General features: G+C 38.1%; 1 protein-coding gene across 1 annotated transcript in view; it reads right to left on the bottom strand.

Annotated features, from left to right (window-relative positions):
• Positions 1 to 6279: 6279 nt before the first annotated feature.
• The window catches only part of LOC149011795 (uncharacterized), a 47314-nt gene continuing 37519 nt past the window's right edge, over positions 6280 to 16074 (bottom strand). Inside the window, exons 5-16 of the mRNA XM_089162769.1 lie at positions 15993 to 16046; positions 15326 to 15880; positions 14015 to 14211; positions 13904 to 13963; positions 13726 to 13814; positions 13563 to 13622; positions 12870 to 13466; positions 12487 to 12561; positions 11188 to 11258; positions 11041 to 11098; positions 7175 to 7430; positions 6280 to 6989 (exon numbers count right to left, since the gene is read on the bottom strand). Of these exons, the coding sequence (XP_089018895.1) occupies positions 6280 to 6989; positions 7175 to 7430; positions 11041 to 11098; positions 11188 to 11258; positions 12487 to 12561; positions 12870 to 13466; positions 13563 to 13622; positions 13726 to 13814; positions 13904 to 13963; positions 14015 to 14211; positions 15326 to 15880; positions 15993 to 16046 (2782 nt within the window). The remainder of the gene's footprint in view (positions 6990 to 7174; positions 7431 to 11040; positions 11099 to 11187; positions 11259 to 12486; positions 12562 to 12869; positions 13467 to 13562; positions 13623 to 13725; positions 13815 to 13903; positions 13964 to 14014; positions 14212 to 15325; positions 15881 to 15992; positions 16047 to 16074) is intronic.

The following is a 16074-nucleotide window of genomic DNA, read 5'->3' as shown; positions in this document are numbered from 1 at the left end:
GATAAAAATCCGTGGGGTGAGGGAAAAAAAAAGGAAAAGAAAATATTTTGTGAAAAAGTGATAGTGGTGGGTCCCACCTTTTACTTTTCTAAATTTTCGCACAAAATCCCACAAAATTATAGGGTTTTAAAATGGTTTGGGGTGGGAAAGTTTGGGTGCCATATCACCAGTCAAGGAAACTTATCTCTCACTTTATCACCTCAAACAATCTACAATTTTGGAATTTAAGGAAAAAGTAATAAATCTACAATTTTTTCAAGAATTTTCCCACCCCACCTTTAGTCCATCAAACAAACACAGTCGAAAATGTTTCACTAAATTCAGCCTCTTGAGTAAATTTGTTTTCTTAACCCCCCAAAAAAACATAAGGTTCATAAAACCCAAGATCTTATCGATAAAAGGTCCAGAGATCATGAAGGTATAGAGTGCAACACAAGGAGCTTAGGGCATTCAACCCAACCCATTGATCATATAAAACAATGCAAGTACAAGTCACATAGAGTGATGTCGTGCCGTGCATTTGATTAGGCAAGGTTCACAATATAAACATCAGGATCATCAGATTGGGTGGATCACATGAATATAATTTAAACTCAAACCACTCATAACATATCAAAACTTGCTATCACTTTAAAGATTGTTACATAGAATAATTTTTTATTTGATTGATAATTATATAAATGTTATTACCATATCCCATTGGCCCAGGAAATTGGTACCTGAGAGGGATCCAGAGTGTTCAGTGGGCCTGGGCTTCCTTCAGTTTCGTCTTCGGGCCCATGGTTCCTTTGTATGGAGGAGGCCTCGAATATCCGAGACAATTCATCATCTCCAGCAAGCCTTGTGACAATCTAGATGGCACGAGTCAGCATACTGGGACCAATTTTCCATGAGAAGAATCGGCTGCCTTAGAGATATTGCGTGGTTGGAGATCTCCTTGAGCCTTGGGACGACAGGATCCTTGTCTACCTCAGAAAGTTCTGACATATTAAGACCAGGGATAAGGCACCTGGATGGGACGCTCATGGTGGCTGAAGCTATCGTTTGAACTGCACCGTGATTCCAGGAATGGCAGGAGTCGTCTCTGCCCTCCATCTCGCCAATCGACATCCAAAGGCTAAGAAGCATGCTATCTTTTAAGGTATGATTCACTTATATAATCCCTCACCACATGGGAATGAGGTAAGCTCTAAACACTCCAGCCTTCATTCTTTGACTTTCCAACTTTCCAAGAGCTTATCTTCATCATCTTTTGGGTTTGCACTCCTCTATGGAGTCCCTTATTTGCTGGCCTGACCTAACTCGATAGTCGGAAGTGGCTTCCCATCCTCAGGGACGGCCCATTTTCACCTTGTTTTGGTCTCAGGAGTTGGAGCTGGATCAGAAGTGAACCATGTGGTTAAGGTTACATTTCTTGCACCAACAATAAAATATAAGATAGTTTAGCCATTTGCGTCAAGCTCAAACTCCCTTCTTGCATGCATGTTGTTCTGGAAGCATCCATTATAATAAGAGGTAAAGATCTATTATTAGCCTAGGGCTGCAACTGGGTCGGGCTTTTGCAATCCCAAGCCCAGCCCTATATGGTATAATTTGAGCCCATTCCCACCCTGGCCCTAGTTCAGGGCCAATAACTATTGTCCCTGGCCCTAAGCCCTACAGGGCCAAGCCAAACCCATTCCCGCCCTAATTGGCCCTAATTGGGCCGAGTCGGGATGGGTTGGCCCTGATTGGCCCTGATTGGCCTTGTCCCTGGCCCTAATTGACCCTGTCCCTAACCCTGATTGGCCCTGTCCCTGGCCCTAATTGGCCCTGTCCCTGGCCTTGATTGGCCCTATCCTTGGCCCTAATTGGCCCTGGCCCTGATTGGCCCTGTCCCTGGCCCTGATTGGCCCAGGCCCTAATTGGCCTTGTCCCTAGCTTTAATTGGCCATATCTTTGGTCGTAAATAACAAATGTAAGACAGGTAGTAATTAAAATACATATTAAAGTAATTAAATACTTAAATTCCAAACTCAATTCTGGAAAATAAAATATTAAAGATGTCGACAAATAATCCAAAACTTAGATTCAATATGTATTTAACTATTTATACCCATTTAGATTTTAGAGAAATAGAGAAATCCCTTAGATTCAATTCTCTCTCTCTCTCTCTCTCATTCTGTATTTGAAAGTCAAGTCAATTATAGAGAATGTCACACAAACTCTTTTTGTAAACTTAGAAACATCAGAGATTCATAATTCAAAAGGAATCTGATAAATGAAAATTTTATCTTCAAAGTCAAGAATTTAAGCCGTAGGTAGGTATGTTTTCATTCACAACTGTTCAATAAATTGATATCTTTATTCAATACAAAAAAAATCATATTCAAAACCTTGTCAACAAGTAAATTGACAATAATTTAGTATTCAACAAAAAAAAAAAGTATTTTTTTCATAGTTAAAGAAAATGATGTTTTAGTTACAAACATAGCTATATGTTTTTAATAATTTTTTTTGAAATATCCCAGTAGATTTGTTAGATATTCATGATGAGAAGTTAGGGTATAGGTTTGTTAGATATTAATTCTTTATGTAATAGTTTTTATTATTTATAATATATTATCTCGCCTTAGTCAAAAAACAAAATCCATATTTTATTGAACTAAAAATGACTTTGTTGGAAAAATAAAAATTACCTTAAAAATAATATAAAAAGTGAATTTATAGTCTAATATGATCAAAGTGACTAAATATCAAAATCAAGACTCATATCAATGTTAGTATGAAGATCAGGGTAAAAATCTAGTACTGTAGTACATGATCATCGTCAAATTATTATTAAGATTAGAGCCAAAATTAGGGTCAGGATCAGGGCCAAAATCAAATAGATGCTTATTACATTGGTAATGAGGTTATAATTTATTTTTATTAATTTTCTACAAAGCATGATCATGTTTTTAAAATTTGACACGTGTCAAGTATCCACCTATATGTATTACAATTAATTCCTCTCCATGTGGGTGGAGGGTCCAGAGTCTTTAGACTCAAATCAGGGCCAGGATCAGGGTCAGGGCTAATATCAGGGCCAAGATCAGGGCCAGGATCAGGGCCAGAATCAGGGGTCAAGATCAGGGCCAAAATTAGGGCCTGGGTCAGGGTCAAGATCAGGGCCAAAATCAGGGCTAAAAATCAGGGACGGGCCGGGATGGGCTGGGCGGGCCAGAGAGTAATCCCAGGCCCGCCCTTGGCCCTAGTTCAGGGCCAGAATTTTGGCCCTAACCCGCCCTTAGGGCCAAAATCTTTAGCCCAAGCCCTATTCGGGCTCAGGGCTGGCTTAGGGCGGGTCAGGGCCGCCAGGGCCAAACTTGCACCCCCATACTAGCCTACTCGATCAAATGGATGACTTTTGTATTTTTTGGAAACAATAGCTTGTATATATAGGGGAAGATGAATCTTGTACATAAAGAGAAGCCTCGGGACCAAAAAGATTTGAACCCTTGACCTCTTATGAGGTAAACCACACGAATACAACCCTGAGAACCAAAAAAATCTGAACCCTTGACCTCTTATGAGGTAAACCTTTTTTTTGCAATTGAAGTTTGCCTGAACCCATTTACGACATCTTTAGCAAAATAGTTGTTATATATAATTTAAATATAAGACGGGACTTCAACATTAACACATCGGTCTTTTGCTGCAATCCCTCAAAATTTACCCGTTTATTCTTATTGCCTTCTTATTCCCACTCTTTATAGGAAGTTCAAAATGAATCATTATCAGGATCAATCTCGGCCAATACCTTAGCAATCCAGCCAAATTTGGCTGGTATCTTCCAAAATCTATGAATCTTGCCATCAAGGATGGCAAGGTGTGGTGGTTGATATCATAGTAGCATGTCATTTTTTTGGTAGAAATAGTAGTATGTCCAAGCGTCATAAAAAGTGTAATTGGTGTCAGAATCAGATAAAAAAATTCCTAGGTTCAGCGAATCCAATGATTCTGGTGTGTTAATCAAGGCAATGGGGGTGTCAGGTTCAGAAATCAGGATCGGACCCTAAATCCAATCTTAAACATAGCTTTTCCTGATCCATTTCACCTGTTCCTGAAACAATGAACATGTCGCAAGAGGCAAGGATTCAGGTCAACTTTTTCCTGTGTACCTTTTTGCTTTTTCTAGTTTACTCTTACTTCCCAAAGTGCAGGATTCTCTAGAGCTTGGCAGTTTGGACCACAGTGCAGATTTCAATAAAATTCACACTTAAGGCTCTTTTTTTTGGTCAAAAGTTCTCTCTTTGGTAAGCAAATGACAGAAAAAATAAAAATATAACAATTAAAGAAAATCATGGATTTTAAAATTTTTTTTTTTTAATTATCATCATCGAACCAATCACAAGGAGAGTCGGGATTACCTCCCCATCAGGGGAGTATATGATCCCCCGATAGTTTTTCACCACACATATTTTATTTTTTTCTAGTAAAAATGTGCGGCACATTTGACTATAATAAAATAATTCAAAGGTAAAACCCCCACATAGACCCCATACAATATGTGTAGTGAAGAAAAGTCAGGTGCTCTTTCGATGAGAAGGTGATCCGGAATCTCACAGGGACTACAGTCCAGAAACCCAAGGAATAGGAAAAAGGTGGGGGAGGGTTGGAAAACGTGTGGAGGAATGAAGTTTGAACCTGAGACTATTTTAATTTTACTGTCTTTATATAGGAGGCTGCCACGTCTGTGCTAGAAGCGTACCTATAAAATTCAACATTCACCATCACCAGAGAAAATTTTACATTATTTCTTCATCCTTTCTTTTTCCAGTTAAATTTCTTCCCCCTTTTTTGGGTAAATAATTAAATTTCTTCAATTACCAAACAATTTGGCAACATACACGGAGTCATAACTTCTGAACACCAAATGCACTCCCAAGATACTGAAACCAAACAATTTCGATCAAGTAAATTACAGTAGGGTGGTGTATAATTACAGAAATATATAACATGAAACAAATGTAATGAGATATTAATGGCAAAAAAGGTATAAACAAGAGAACAGGCTAAATATAGTCAGGAATGCATGTATTCAGATGAAGTTGAGAGTAGCAATGTTCTGTGGTGTTAACGGGAAGTCATTCAGGATGCTTCAGAAGTGAAATCCCATTAACGGAAATTTCAGTGCTTGAAAAAGGTCCAAGTGAAAACAAAGCAAAGAGCAGAAGGCTTCAGATCATGGTAAATGCAAAGGACCTTTGCATGCCCTGAGAAGATGATATTCTAGCAGTTCAAAATCCTGAAAAAGATCTCAAGCTGACAATGAGAACTAGAAATCCACGATTTTGAATGAACAAAAAGACATAAATAGAGAACATTCCCCAGCAACCATTGTATAAAATGAATCTAACAACCCACTTCAATTTCAAAGAGGTCAAGTGCAACCAGTGCTTGGAGCTTTACCTGATTAAAGGGTGAACCCAGTATTGAAGGCTTCCACACAAGCAGTGTCCGGTGGGGAAATTTACCTAATTCATGTAGAATAATTAAGTATTACAACCACCACTGAAAACCTTATATGGTTGTACCTGCAAGCCTGCAATAGCAGGGTTTAAAGCAATCAGACATAAGAAGGAGGAGGCATACTGTGAATCTGCTGCAAAGAGAAAACTCAGTAAAAACTAACCTGTCATAGATAGCAATGGAAGAAAGAAATCCAATGAGAATGTAGGAGGTAAGCAATGAAAAGATTTGCATCTGGTTAAAACCCAGGCAATGGCTCGTAACCGGCATTTACCTTTCGATTGCACAGCCACTAACACAAAAAATGACTGTTATATCAGCATACAACCAAGAAATGTTTGCATTACTTTTCCTAACATACGTATGAGCCGGAATGAAATGAACCAGAAATTCAGTTTGAGATTTCGACTGCCAGAGATTTTTCCTTTATTTCCTCCTCTTTTTCATTAGGAATGAGACAACAACATCACAATACATTATAAATGATCTGTTCAATTGGCTCTGCCATCAAGTTGAAAAATGCCACAATCAATATCACAAACATCTAGGTTTTTATAGTTTGTACATTAACACAAAAGGTCTACACAAAGAAAAGTAACCAACTTGCAAGGGCCAAATTCCACAATTCCAAAAAGGCCTGCCCCAAAATAACTTCTACTCGAGTTCTCAAAACAGAAAATGACAGCCTGCTGTACAGACCTGGTTGCAAGAATGATAATCAATCTAACCAAACTTTTCTCTACAATGTTATATCTATACATGTTGTACATATTAACTATGTATATTTCACCAAAATGTAAGACGGTCAATTTCAGAAAGATCATCCGCTGGAATCTCAAGGCCCACATAATCATGGTCTTCTGGCAATCCATCGTCATCAATATTCAACCATGAACCAAGTATATCCGTTCCAGGTAGCTGCAAGTTTGATAAATCCATGCCTTCAATGTCATTCAATGTCTCCAAAGCCAAGTCGTCATTTTTTTTGATATTGCTATCACTAGCAACCTCACATAATCCCAGGATTGGAGACAATTCAGCTTTTGGTGGCTCTGAAGACTTATCAAGAAGGTCATCGGCAGAAGCAGATAAATGAGTCGTCTTCTGCTTAGGCTTCACTTCAGCCTTCCTTTTGTCTTTGACATTGCCTAAAGCTGGTAGACCAAATTTATCAGTGCCATTTCCAGAGGGTAGATCCCAGTTTTGCCCCTTTCCCTCCTCCTCTTTCTCACTCCTTTTTCCTTTTGTACTGCTTACACGAGCATCCCCAACAACTGATGGTGCTCTCAGAGAAGAACCACCAGTTCCACTAACATGCTCATCCAGCAAAAGTTCCCTCTTTTTGGCCCTGCTCATCAATGTTTCCTTGTTACAAGCAGTTGGTTCAGCCAAGTGATTTCCTGAACCAAGCACATCAGAAGGATTATTCTCAAGGGTGTTTGTGTTCAAGCGTAAGCATGAAGTTGCAGAAGGGGTCTGATGCAAACCCAGAGAATCTGCAAAAAAAATACAAAATGCAGATCAACAAACAATAGCTTGGGAAGTTAAACATTAGGTTAATTAATATAACTCAACTGGACAATGCCTTATTGATCGTTGCAACCACAAAGCACTTCAAACAATTACTATAGGACTAGGGTAAACTAGAAGTGAATTTCTTCGGGGGCAATATGTGAAGTACCTGAAACCCTGACTTCCGAAGAAAAGGAATGAGTATCATCAGAAGGATTGGCAGGTTTCCCCCCAGTCATTGTATGTATGATTTCTGCATCATTGGGGCAAGTAGTCACAGAATGAAACAAATCTTTGAATATGGGGTTGTTAAAGCAACTCTTGCCAGTATCTTCATAATTCCGGCATCGTTTTAGAGTTCGTTCGAGAGAATCTAATGGAGCAAGCTTAGCCTTTTTTCGATTTGAACCCCTTCGACAAGATGCCTGAGGACCCGAACATGTCAACGACAAACAAGAGTATGAAAAATTAACAAAGAGAATTCACTTAATCATGGTCATTACATTGGAACTCTTCTAAGTGTACCCAATAGATGCAATGAGATGGTACTTTATTTGTATCAGTGTAGAATGACATTATGATTATTAGAAAGAATAAACATGAACCAAATCTTCCAAGAAGAGCACAGACAAAAAGAAAATGAGATGCTCCAAAATATAAAAGAGTCAGTGAAAGAGCAACTCCACAAATAAAATATAGTGGTTCATTTTGTCAAATAGCATGTGGGGAACTGCTTACATGGTAACATTTGATAAAGAAGAACAAAAGAAACTAGAAGTTACAAAGTTCTTTAGGAAAGTGATGCATAGCAACAACTTGATAACCTATTTACAGGAGCAAAATGATCAGCAATTTTATGATGATACTCCAATGCTAAAGCCACTGCAGATTAGAATCATTTTGTTAAGGTGGTACATTCCCTGTTCACTACCACAATCAAGATATCCTCTACTTCTCCCAGTAAAGCAATCAGATAATAGAACCATAAAAGTTTGAAGTATAAATGGTGTTGCAATAGTATGTACTGATTCAACAAAAAATTGGTTTTATTACATGTTTACCCTCAGTCAGTAACCCTGGATCTGTATCGAATTGGTGAGTAATCGGTATCGTACTGTTGTTGGGTCAATTTAAGCTTGGGAGATTTTCTTTAAAGTAGTAGTACTTAGGGATATGTTTGCGCTCCATGCAAGGGGGAAAGTTACTTAGTTGTTTTAGAATTCCCTTTAAAAAAGGTAGGTTGGGTTATTTAGTTATTTCTGATAGTTACGGAGTTGGTAGAACTGTTTCTTTTTGGTGGGACCATGTAGCCACACAAGATCTTCTTTTCCTGTTTTTTAGAGTCCAACTAGCACTAATAGTAGGCTGTTTAGCCTTTGAAAGCCCATTGTGGGACGAATATTCAGTTTCACTTTAGAGAAAATGCTGACTGTTTAAGAATGCCACAGAGGGATGTTACAGATTCCTCTCCTGGAGAATAACCAGTGCTAGACTGCTAGTTGGCATCCATAATCCTAAGGACTGGACTTTTGATGCTGTTGAGCAGCTATCCCTTGTGTTGGCCAAGCAAGTACCCCAAAAGGAAGTTCTCTGGTAGGTAACATCCAGGTGTGAGACCTTCTTTGTTCTCCCTCTTTCTAATTTTATTTTCAATTCCAGATTTGGGTATAGTTCCACCATTAAACCTGGAACTGCACATTTCATGGGGTTTACCTACTCAGATCTGCACCTCTTTTGGTGGAAATCCTCCTCAATATTAGGCTAAATTCTCCAAAATTGCAGCCCAAGAATCCCACCCACCCACCCCAAAATCCCCTTTGACCTGTGACTTCTAGTTTTGCTCAACCAATCCCTATTTTTTAGGAGTCTCCCGTTGGAGCTCAAATTAATATCAGTGCTCCAATATTTATCAGAACTTTTCTTACAATCATAGCCCCCAACAGACTTCTATAGCACCTTAGAATCCTCGGTAATTTTCATATTCGAATTTTCATAAAGCTGGTTCTGTTTTAGAGGATGTTGGCCAGCTGCTGCCCTACTTGGACACCCTATTACAATCTTGTATACAAGGCTAAAAAAATAGACTCCTACTCTAAAAGTAAAGGCCTGAGTGATTCCTTAAACCTGTTAGGTAAGTTAAACTAACTAGGAATCTGAAAAACTGATACAAAGTATAGCCTAAAAGCATAGTGCTAATTAGTCATGCTAGTAGCATGGTAACTCAAATTGAACCAGCTACTTGCATAATGGCACTAGAATTGAGCAATGGATTCAATTGACTTAATTAAAAGACTGAAAACTAAACTATGAGAATTTGTAAGTAATCCATCATGCAGTTTTAAGTCATCAAATTGGCTAATTACAGGGAAAACCCATCCAATGAAGACCTGATACATAGATGACCCAACCTTAGGCCTATTCCTTTTTATTTTTTTATTTATTTTGGGGGGGGGGGGGGGGGAGAACCCAATTTGGCTCTGGATCTGCATCACTTCCCCACACACCCACCCCTTTCTTGTGCAGTCTCTTCCCTCTTCTTCTTTTCTGCCATTTCATTCCTCAATATGCACATGAGTTCCCATGGTTGAGAACTGATCTCTCTTGTCTATTCTTCTTTTCCTATTGTATTATGACTATGTATCATTTAACGCAATCCTAACCCTTTTGAGACCCAAAAACACTCTTCACTGAGTGTTTCATATCACTATTACCAGCCATAGCTCAAAATTTCGTCTCGTCTTGGTCTCTCAATAACGAAATTTCGGTGCAACTACCATGTTTTGTTGGGTTTTAGGTGGTTTTTGGGGGGTCCGATTTTTTGTGTACAGCCTAATTTAAGGCTAATAAACACAAAGGCAACATTATTTTTTACCAAAACCTAAGACAAACGGGTCTTCTTGATTTGCACATGCTTGACTGTAAAACGCTGAAACTAGATCACGTATTTTCACAAATCTAAACATGGATATACAAGAAAAAATTAGTAACTTCCATTAAAATTCAAGAAACAACAAGAAATAGTCAAATCTCAATCACTTACAATTACAACCCCCTGAAATTCTTGAATCACTAAAATACCATGCTATTGTCAATATCTCATTGAAATTCAGTCAACTGACTCAATTTTGTTTTGGACCATGTTTCGTCTTGGTAGGCTTGAGAATACCAAGGGGAAATTTCGCGAAATTTAGCACTATGGTTCCAGCAACCAAACACAAGACTCCAACTATCCTTCCATCGTTTTTCCTTTCTGCTGTTAGCTCCATTTGGAAGTTAGAGATGACATCCCTTATCCTCCACGATTTTATTGATTAAACTAGTTCCATAAAATACTTCCCCAGTAATCCATATCAAGTCTGTCTTTGATTTTGATTTAGTTCCAAGTCAACATTTTTCACTAACAGATTACACTTCACTCCCTTGTCTCTTTCTTTTATTATTTAAATTGGGTAATGGTCATGCCATTGTTCATCATACTCAAGCTGCTTAAGTGATTGGGTGTCCCCATAATTGACCCATCGAAGGTTATTCAGACACAGGTCCACATCCTAAAAGTTCAAGTTGATGTGAAGAACTTATGCTATAAATAATCATATGTTGACCATGGCACAGTGTACTCAAGAGAATGCAGAAACAGAAAAGGCAGCAACATAACATGTAGCTTTTTTAAGTGCAGCAGTTTCTCACGGCATTAGGTAGTTCCTGCCTTCCTGGTGTTCATAACAATTTGATGTCAATTAGAAAAAGGAAAGATATGCTTACAATTAAGCGAGTCAAAGACTCAAAGCACAATGTTGACACTTGAAAGAGAAAATTAATATTTGAGAATTCACCCATGGCATAGGTCTTAGAAAGATAACCAGTATCCCATCTTTTACGTGAGGGTGAACAATAGAAAGTCCAGGACTGCCATATCAATTGGTTGATGACCTCACCATTGTAAACAATTGGTTGCTGATGCTAGAGTCATATACCTTGCTACAAAATAACTAAATTAATAATCTAGTATTGCCATAATGGAAAATCAGAACTCACCATATACTTGTCATAAGTCATACAAACAAGTTTGTCAAGGGCTTTACGCTCAATCTCTCTACACATCATAAAAAACTTAGCATGAACAAATCATGGCATAAGAAAGTATTATGAGATTCTATAACAAGAATACGTAAATTTTGTTACCTCTCCTGGGATTCTCTCTCCTTTGAGACAGAACTTTCCAGCTCAAGAAGGATGGCCTTCTTCTTGTTAGCCTATAACAAAAGTAACCATGAGATGAACAATATAAAAGGTATTCATAGTCTCGCAATACTACAATAGACATTTCTAGTTTCGATACGTTGCATTACATGAATACTAATGAGACATTCACTAGTACCAGCGGAAATATCCATGCTGATAACTATGAAAGACCGAATAACAAGAATGGTCGAAAAGTCCATGACACACTTACACAGGCACAAACGTGAGTATGATACAGTTGCACATCACAATCACTATGACCAGTAACAGGATAGCAACCAGCAACAATGGCAATAAATTCATAAATCTGAGAAACTAAGCATCATAATAAGCAAGATATAAATATCAATCAGATAAAGGGGCACAATTTACACAGAAACTTACCTTGACGCAAAAACACACCCAAGAGATATAAACTCCAATACACACAAAAAAAAAAAAAAAAAAAAAAAAAAAAAAAAAAAAAAAACAGAAAGGTGGACCACTTTGAGGACTTAGGCTCTTTTTGGTATCAATTCTCATTCTCTATTATGCCTATTTAAAATAAATAAGTACAAGAATTCATTTTTGGTCAAGAATGAAAAATGGTTTGGTGAACTTTATCGAAAATAAATTATGAAATGGAAAATAAGTTTGGTGTCAAAATAAAAAATTGTTAAAAATGATAGTAAACAAGTGAGAAAAGAAGGAAAAAGTATGGTTGTTATAAAAGAATGTGTATTGACTATTTTACCCTCATCTTACTTATAGAACTTTAAGTAAACTTACACAAATGAAGATAATGAAATTCTCATCATAATCCATAATGGACAAAAAGTTCATTATGGATTTTGGAGGTTTTTCTATTATTTTAAATAAAAATAAAATTCAGAATAGATGCCAAACAATTTAAAATAATGAAAATTTCTCATAATTGACAATGATAATTGATACCAAAAAGAGCCTTATTACTGTGTGAAAATACCCTCAGGGGGCAACCGTCATGGTGGACCAGTTTGAGGACTTATTACCATGTGAAAACACCCTCAGGGGCCACAGTCATTAATCATTACGTTACAGACTATCCTCATTAGAGGACTTCTGTCCCCCTTCCAACATCCACCAAACAATATTCAATAAACTAAATGTTTATTACACAAATTGGCCTAAACCATGGAGCTTAATACTGGAGGTCAAGAATAAGAATAAAAACCTTCAGTAAACTAAAAATTAGATTACTTGGAAGCACCAGAGAAATACCAGATCTTGCTGCTTCAGCTGAAGTGTGCTAATTTCAGCATTGATCTCATCATCTTCTTGCAGTGCTAAGGTAGGCTGATATGAGAACAGTGAGCAATTAGGAAGGAAATAATTAATTCAAACCAGCTATCTATAGGAAATCTTACCAAAAACCCAAAGGAAATAGATGTAGTAAGGCACTCAAAGTGAATCGGCTCAAAACCAAGGGATGCAGTTTCAAATTTCATAAAAGCTCAATTTTAGGCTGGAAACTCGTAATTCAAAAATACACATTCAATAGGTTGCTTAAACAGGAATCATAAGCACCAATCAGAAAATAAAGGATTACTCTAAGACTCATCACATGCATGTACAGCAAAATCTCTGGCAAATGGAAAACTTACCCCTGGTCCTGGGAAGATGCCAATGCTCTGAAGCTCTAGTTGAACCCGTTCATCCAATGTCATCTCCTCATACTGAAGTTCTGAATGAGCCTTTACAGGCATAACTGCTTGGTCTGGTTGGGGGCCACTTAAAGAATTTTGGATGTTTGAGACAATTTCAATTGTTGTATCTGCTAGAAAATCAACATCTCCCAGCTCACAATTTTCCATCTGGTCAAGGCTTCTTTGAGTAGCTCTTATCCTATACTCGTTTGAAGTATCTTGTGAAACTGTTTGAAAGTTGTCCGATTCAGTCCAACTCAAATTGTTGCGTTTCTCTTCATCCAGCTCAGAGTTAGTTCCATAAATATTGAGATTGAGGTCTTCATCTTCCTCTGGAATTAGAGCTGAAAGGAGCCTTTGAAATAATGGAATTACATTATCATCCGCTACTACCGACAATAACTGCTCTGACAAATATTTTTCAGGCTTTGTTTCACTTGTGAGCTGCTTGTCTCTCTCACATTCAATTGATCCAAGTCTATTCTTGACAGCACCGGAATCATCTTGACCAAGAGCACTCAAAGTTGGTTTCATTGAACTAATTTCAAAATCATCCTAAAACAAAGTGAGGTATAAATATGTAAGTTCACCAGAATCATAGTTTGCCTCAAGTAGTACCAAGAATATTAGGTAAGACTTTATGAAGTATACCCTCAAGTTTTGACCGCTATTGACATTCATACCCGAGGCAGATTTATTGAAAGAGGAATTCTGATAATCAAGTTCAACACAAATAGAAGTTAAAAAAAAAAAATCATGGTACAAGAATGTAAAACATAAGAAATTCAGAGAGAAAAAGTAAAAGAGCAATTACTTGTTGCTTCAAAAAAGCAACAGCTTCATCTGAGACAGATCCAAAGTGTACGTCCATTTTTTCCCAGAATGAACTGGAACAAGCTGCGGCTGCATTTGGAAATAATACCAATCAGTCTATCTGAAGAAAATAGCACTTTATACAAACAAATAGGACATGATTGAAGTGAAAATACTACAGGGGTCCATAGCAGCTTTTTCAGCAGCCATTATCATTTCATGGTCATTGTCTGGTTCACCTAAAAGAAAAAAAGCACGCAATTACACAAGCTGTCTAAACAGGACACTACCATACCTAATCTGCAGAGATATTCCATTGATCAGTAACCCAGAAACAGCACAATTTAAGTGAAAGAATTCATCAAAAAAGAAAATCAGAGATGGGTAAACACCATTATTATTCGTAGATCCACCATTCCTAGCAAACTTAGGTCTTCTATATGCCTTACGACCAGACATCTTCTTGGTAGGTGGACGGCCAGCTTTACTGAAACAAAAAATAATCCAATAAGAGGTTTTAATAACAGTATGACATCTTATTTTCCAACAAAGAAAAAGATGCAAACCAAGGAGGGGAAAACTTTGCTTTTATGGTTGTGGCTAAATAGCAGCAATCTCTAGGATTTTTATGTCTTCCGGCTGGGGAAAATAAGGGTTTTATGGCTTGCAGCAATGGGGGAATTAGGTTTGAGGCTTCAGGCTATGGTTAGATGGGTCTAGGGTTGAATAGGAATGAAGGTAAGTTGCTATTCTAGGGTTCTTGATTGAATCTTGCTTTCTTTTCTTTCTTCTCTTTCAATCTTCATCTTTCTTGATTTTCAATTTAGGGTTTGGGGTTTGCACAAGAGGTAGAGGTCAGTACTAGGGTTTGAAAGGGTGGGAGAGGGCTGAGGGTGCAACTGAAGGTTGCTGGGGTAGTCTAGGGAGTATTCTTGCTGTAATTTAGGGTTTAGAATGAAGGGACAGCCAGGTCCTAGGATTTTCTGGTTTAGAACTCTCCAGAGTTCCTGCCACAGGTAAGGGAGAAGAGAGGGGGAGCTGGGAGGGCTTGGGGATGGATACTCACTTGTTTGTTGAAAGAGAAGATGGATAAGCTGCTTCTTCTGTTTGTGATCAAGAACCAATCAAGAATTCAAAAGGAATTCAAAAGAGAAAGCTCCTTAGATGCTGCAGGGTTTCCCCTCAATGGAACCCACTCGATACCTCCTTGGCTAGAAATTCTCAGCAATATTATTGATCAAAACTGGTTTGTTACAGCAGCAGGCCTTTGCATTTATAGCCAATAAAATAAGACTCCAAGAAGAACTCAATACTAGGGACTTCTACTTCTAGAGAGATCTAAGACTCAAACTCCTAATCATAACTTACAATCTGAAATAAAGACTGAGTTAGGACTCTTCTAATTAGAAAGAATGCATCTAGATAAATAAAAAGAACTAGATTTAAGAAGAAAGGACCAAAATACCCCTTAGGGTTGCACAAGGGCCTGGTAGTGGCTATGGCTTCTTGCGGTTCTTGTGTGGGTGGGTGGGTGGGTGATGTTTGGGGTTTACATCAATATATGTCGGCTAATATAAAGACAGTGAAAAACTGTTAACTACCTGTCAGTCTTTTCAAATCCAACCTGTCTATTTCTCTGCTGTTTTGCTTTGACCATATTGTCAAGCTTCTTATCTATCATTGCCATGCTAGACCATGTTGAAGTGAAAACTCTTTCTTGTTTCCGAAGTCCATCTCCAAGTTCTTCATCATTGGATGCCTTATTCTTCTTTGATGCCAATTCAAGAGCTGAAACCTTTTGAACATTCAGTCCAGTTCTCTCGTCTGTCTCATCAGACTTTTTCCCCTTGTCCATGGATTTGGTTTCAGCAACTCTTGACTCCTCACTTTCTGTTAATGCAACCGAAGACAAAGGGTCATCTTCTACTTCAACTTGCTGAGAAGCATTACTGGACAAGCACCTTTGTAGTCCCAGTCCATTTCCATTACCAGCAGCATGGGATACTGTATCTGAAGTTGGGGTTTCATCCTGGACTGGAACAGGATAGACAAGATTTGTTCTTCTTGCAACACGAGATATCTTTCGGGGCCTTTGCCCAGCCCACTGTGCTACAGGTGGTAATGAAAAACTAGATGATTGGGGGTGTTTCCTATTGCTAGCCCCAACAACAGCAAGGACCTTGTTCACGCAATGTGCAAGCTTCCATTCCTCAGGAACTCCAATTGCTTGATAGGCATTAGGGGATGACTTGGGTATCATACATGAACCTGACAGTGGTGCCCTGGCAGATGTACTCAATTTTGTAAATGACGTAGGACCACCTGAGCTAACAATATCTTCATGAACATT

Source organism: Hakea prostrata, chromosome 7 (assembly GCF_041222555.1).
Source record: "Hakea prostrata isolate BN-2017 chromosome 7, UWA_Hpros_2, whole genome shotgun sequence".
NCBI classification, from domain to species: domain Eukaryota; kingdom Viridiplantae; phylum Streptophyta; class Magnoliopsida; order Proteales; family Proteaceae; genus Hakea; species Hakea prostrata.
This window is presented reverse-complemented; position numbering and strand designations above follow the sequence as displayed.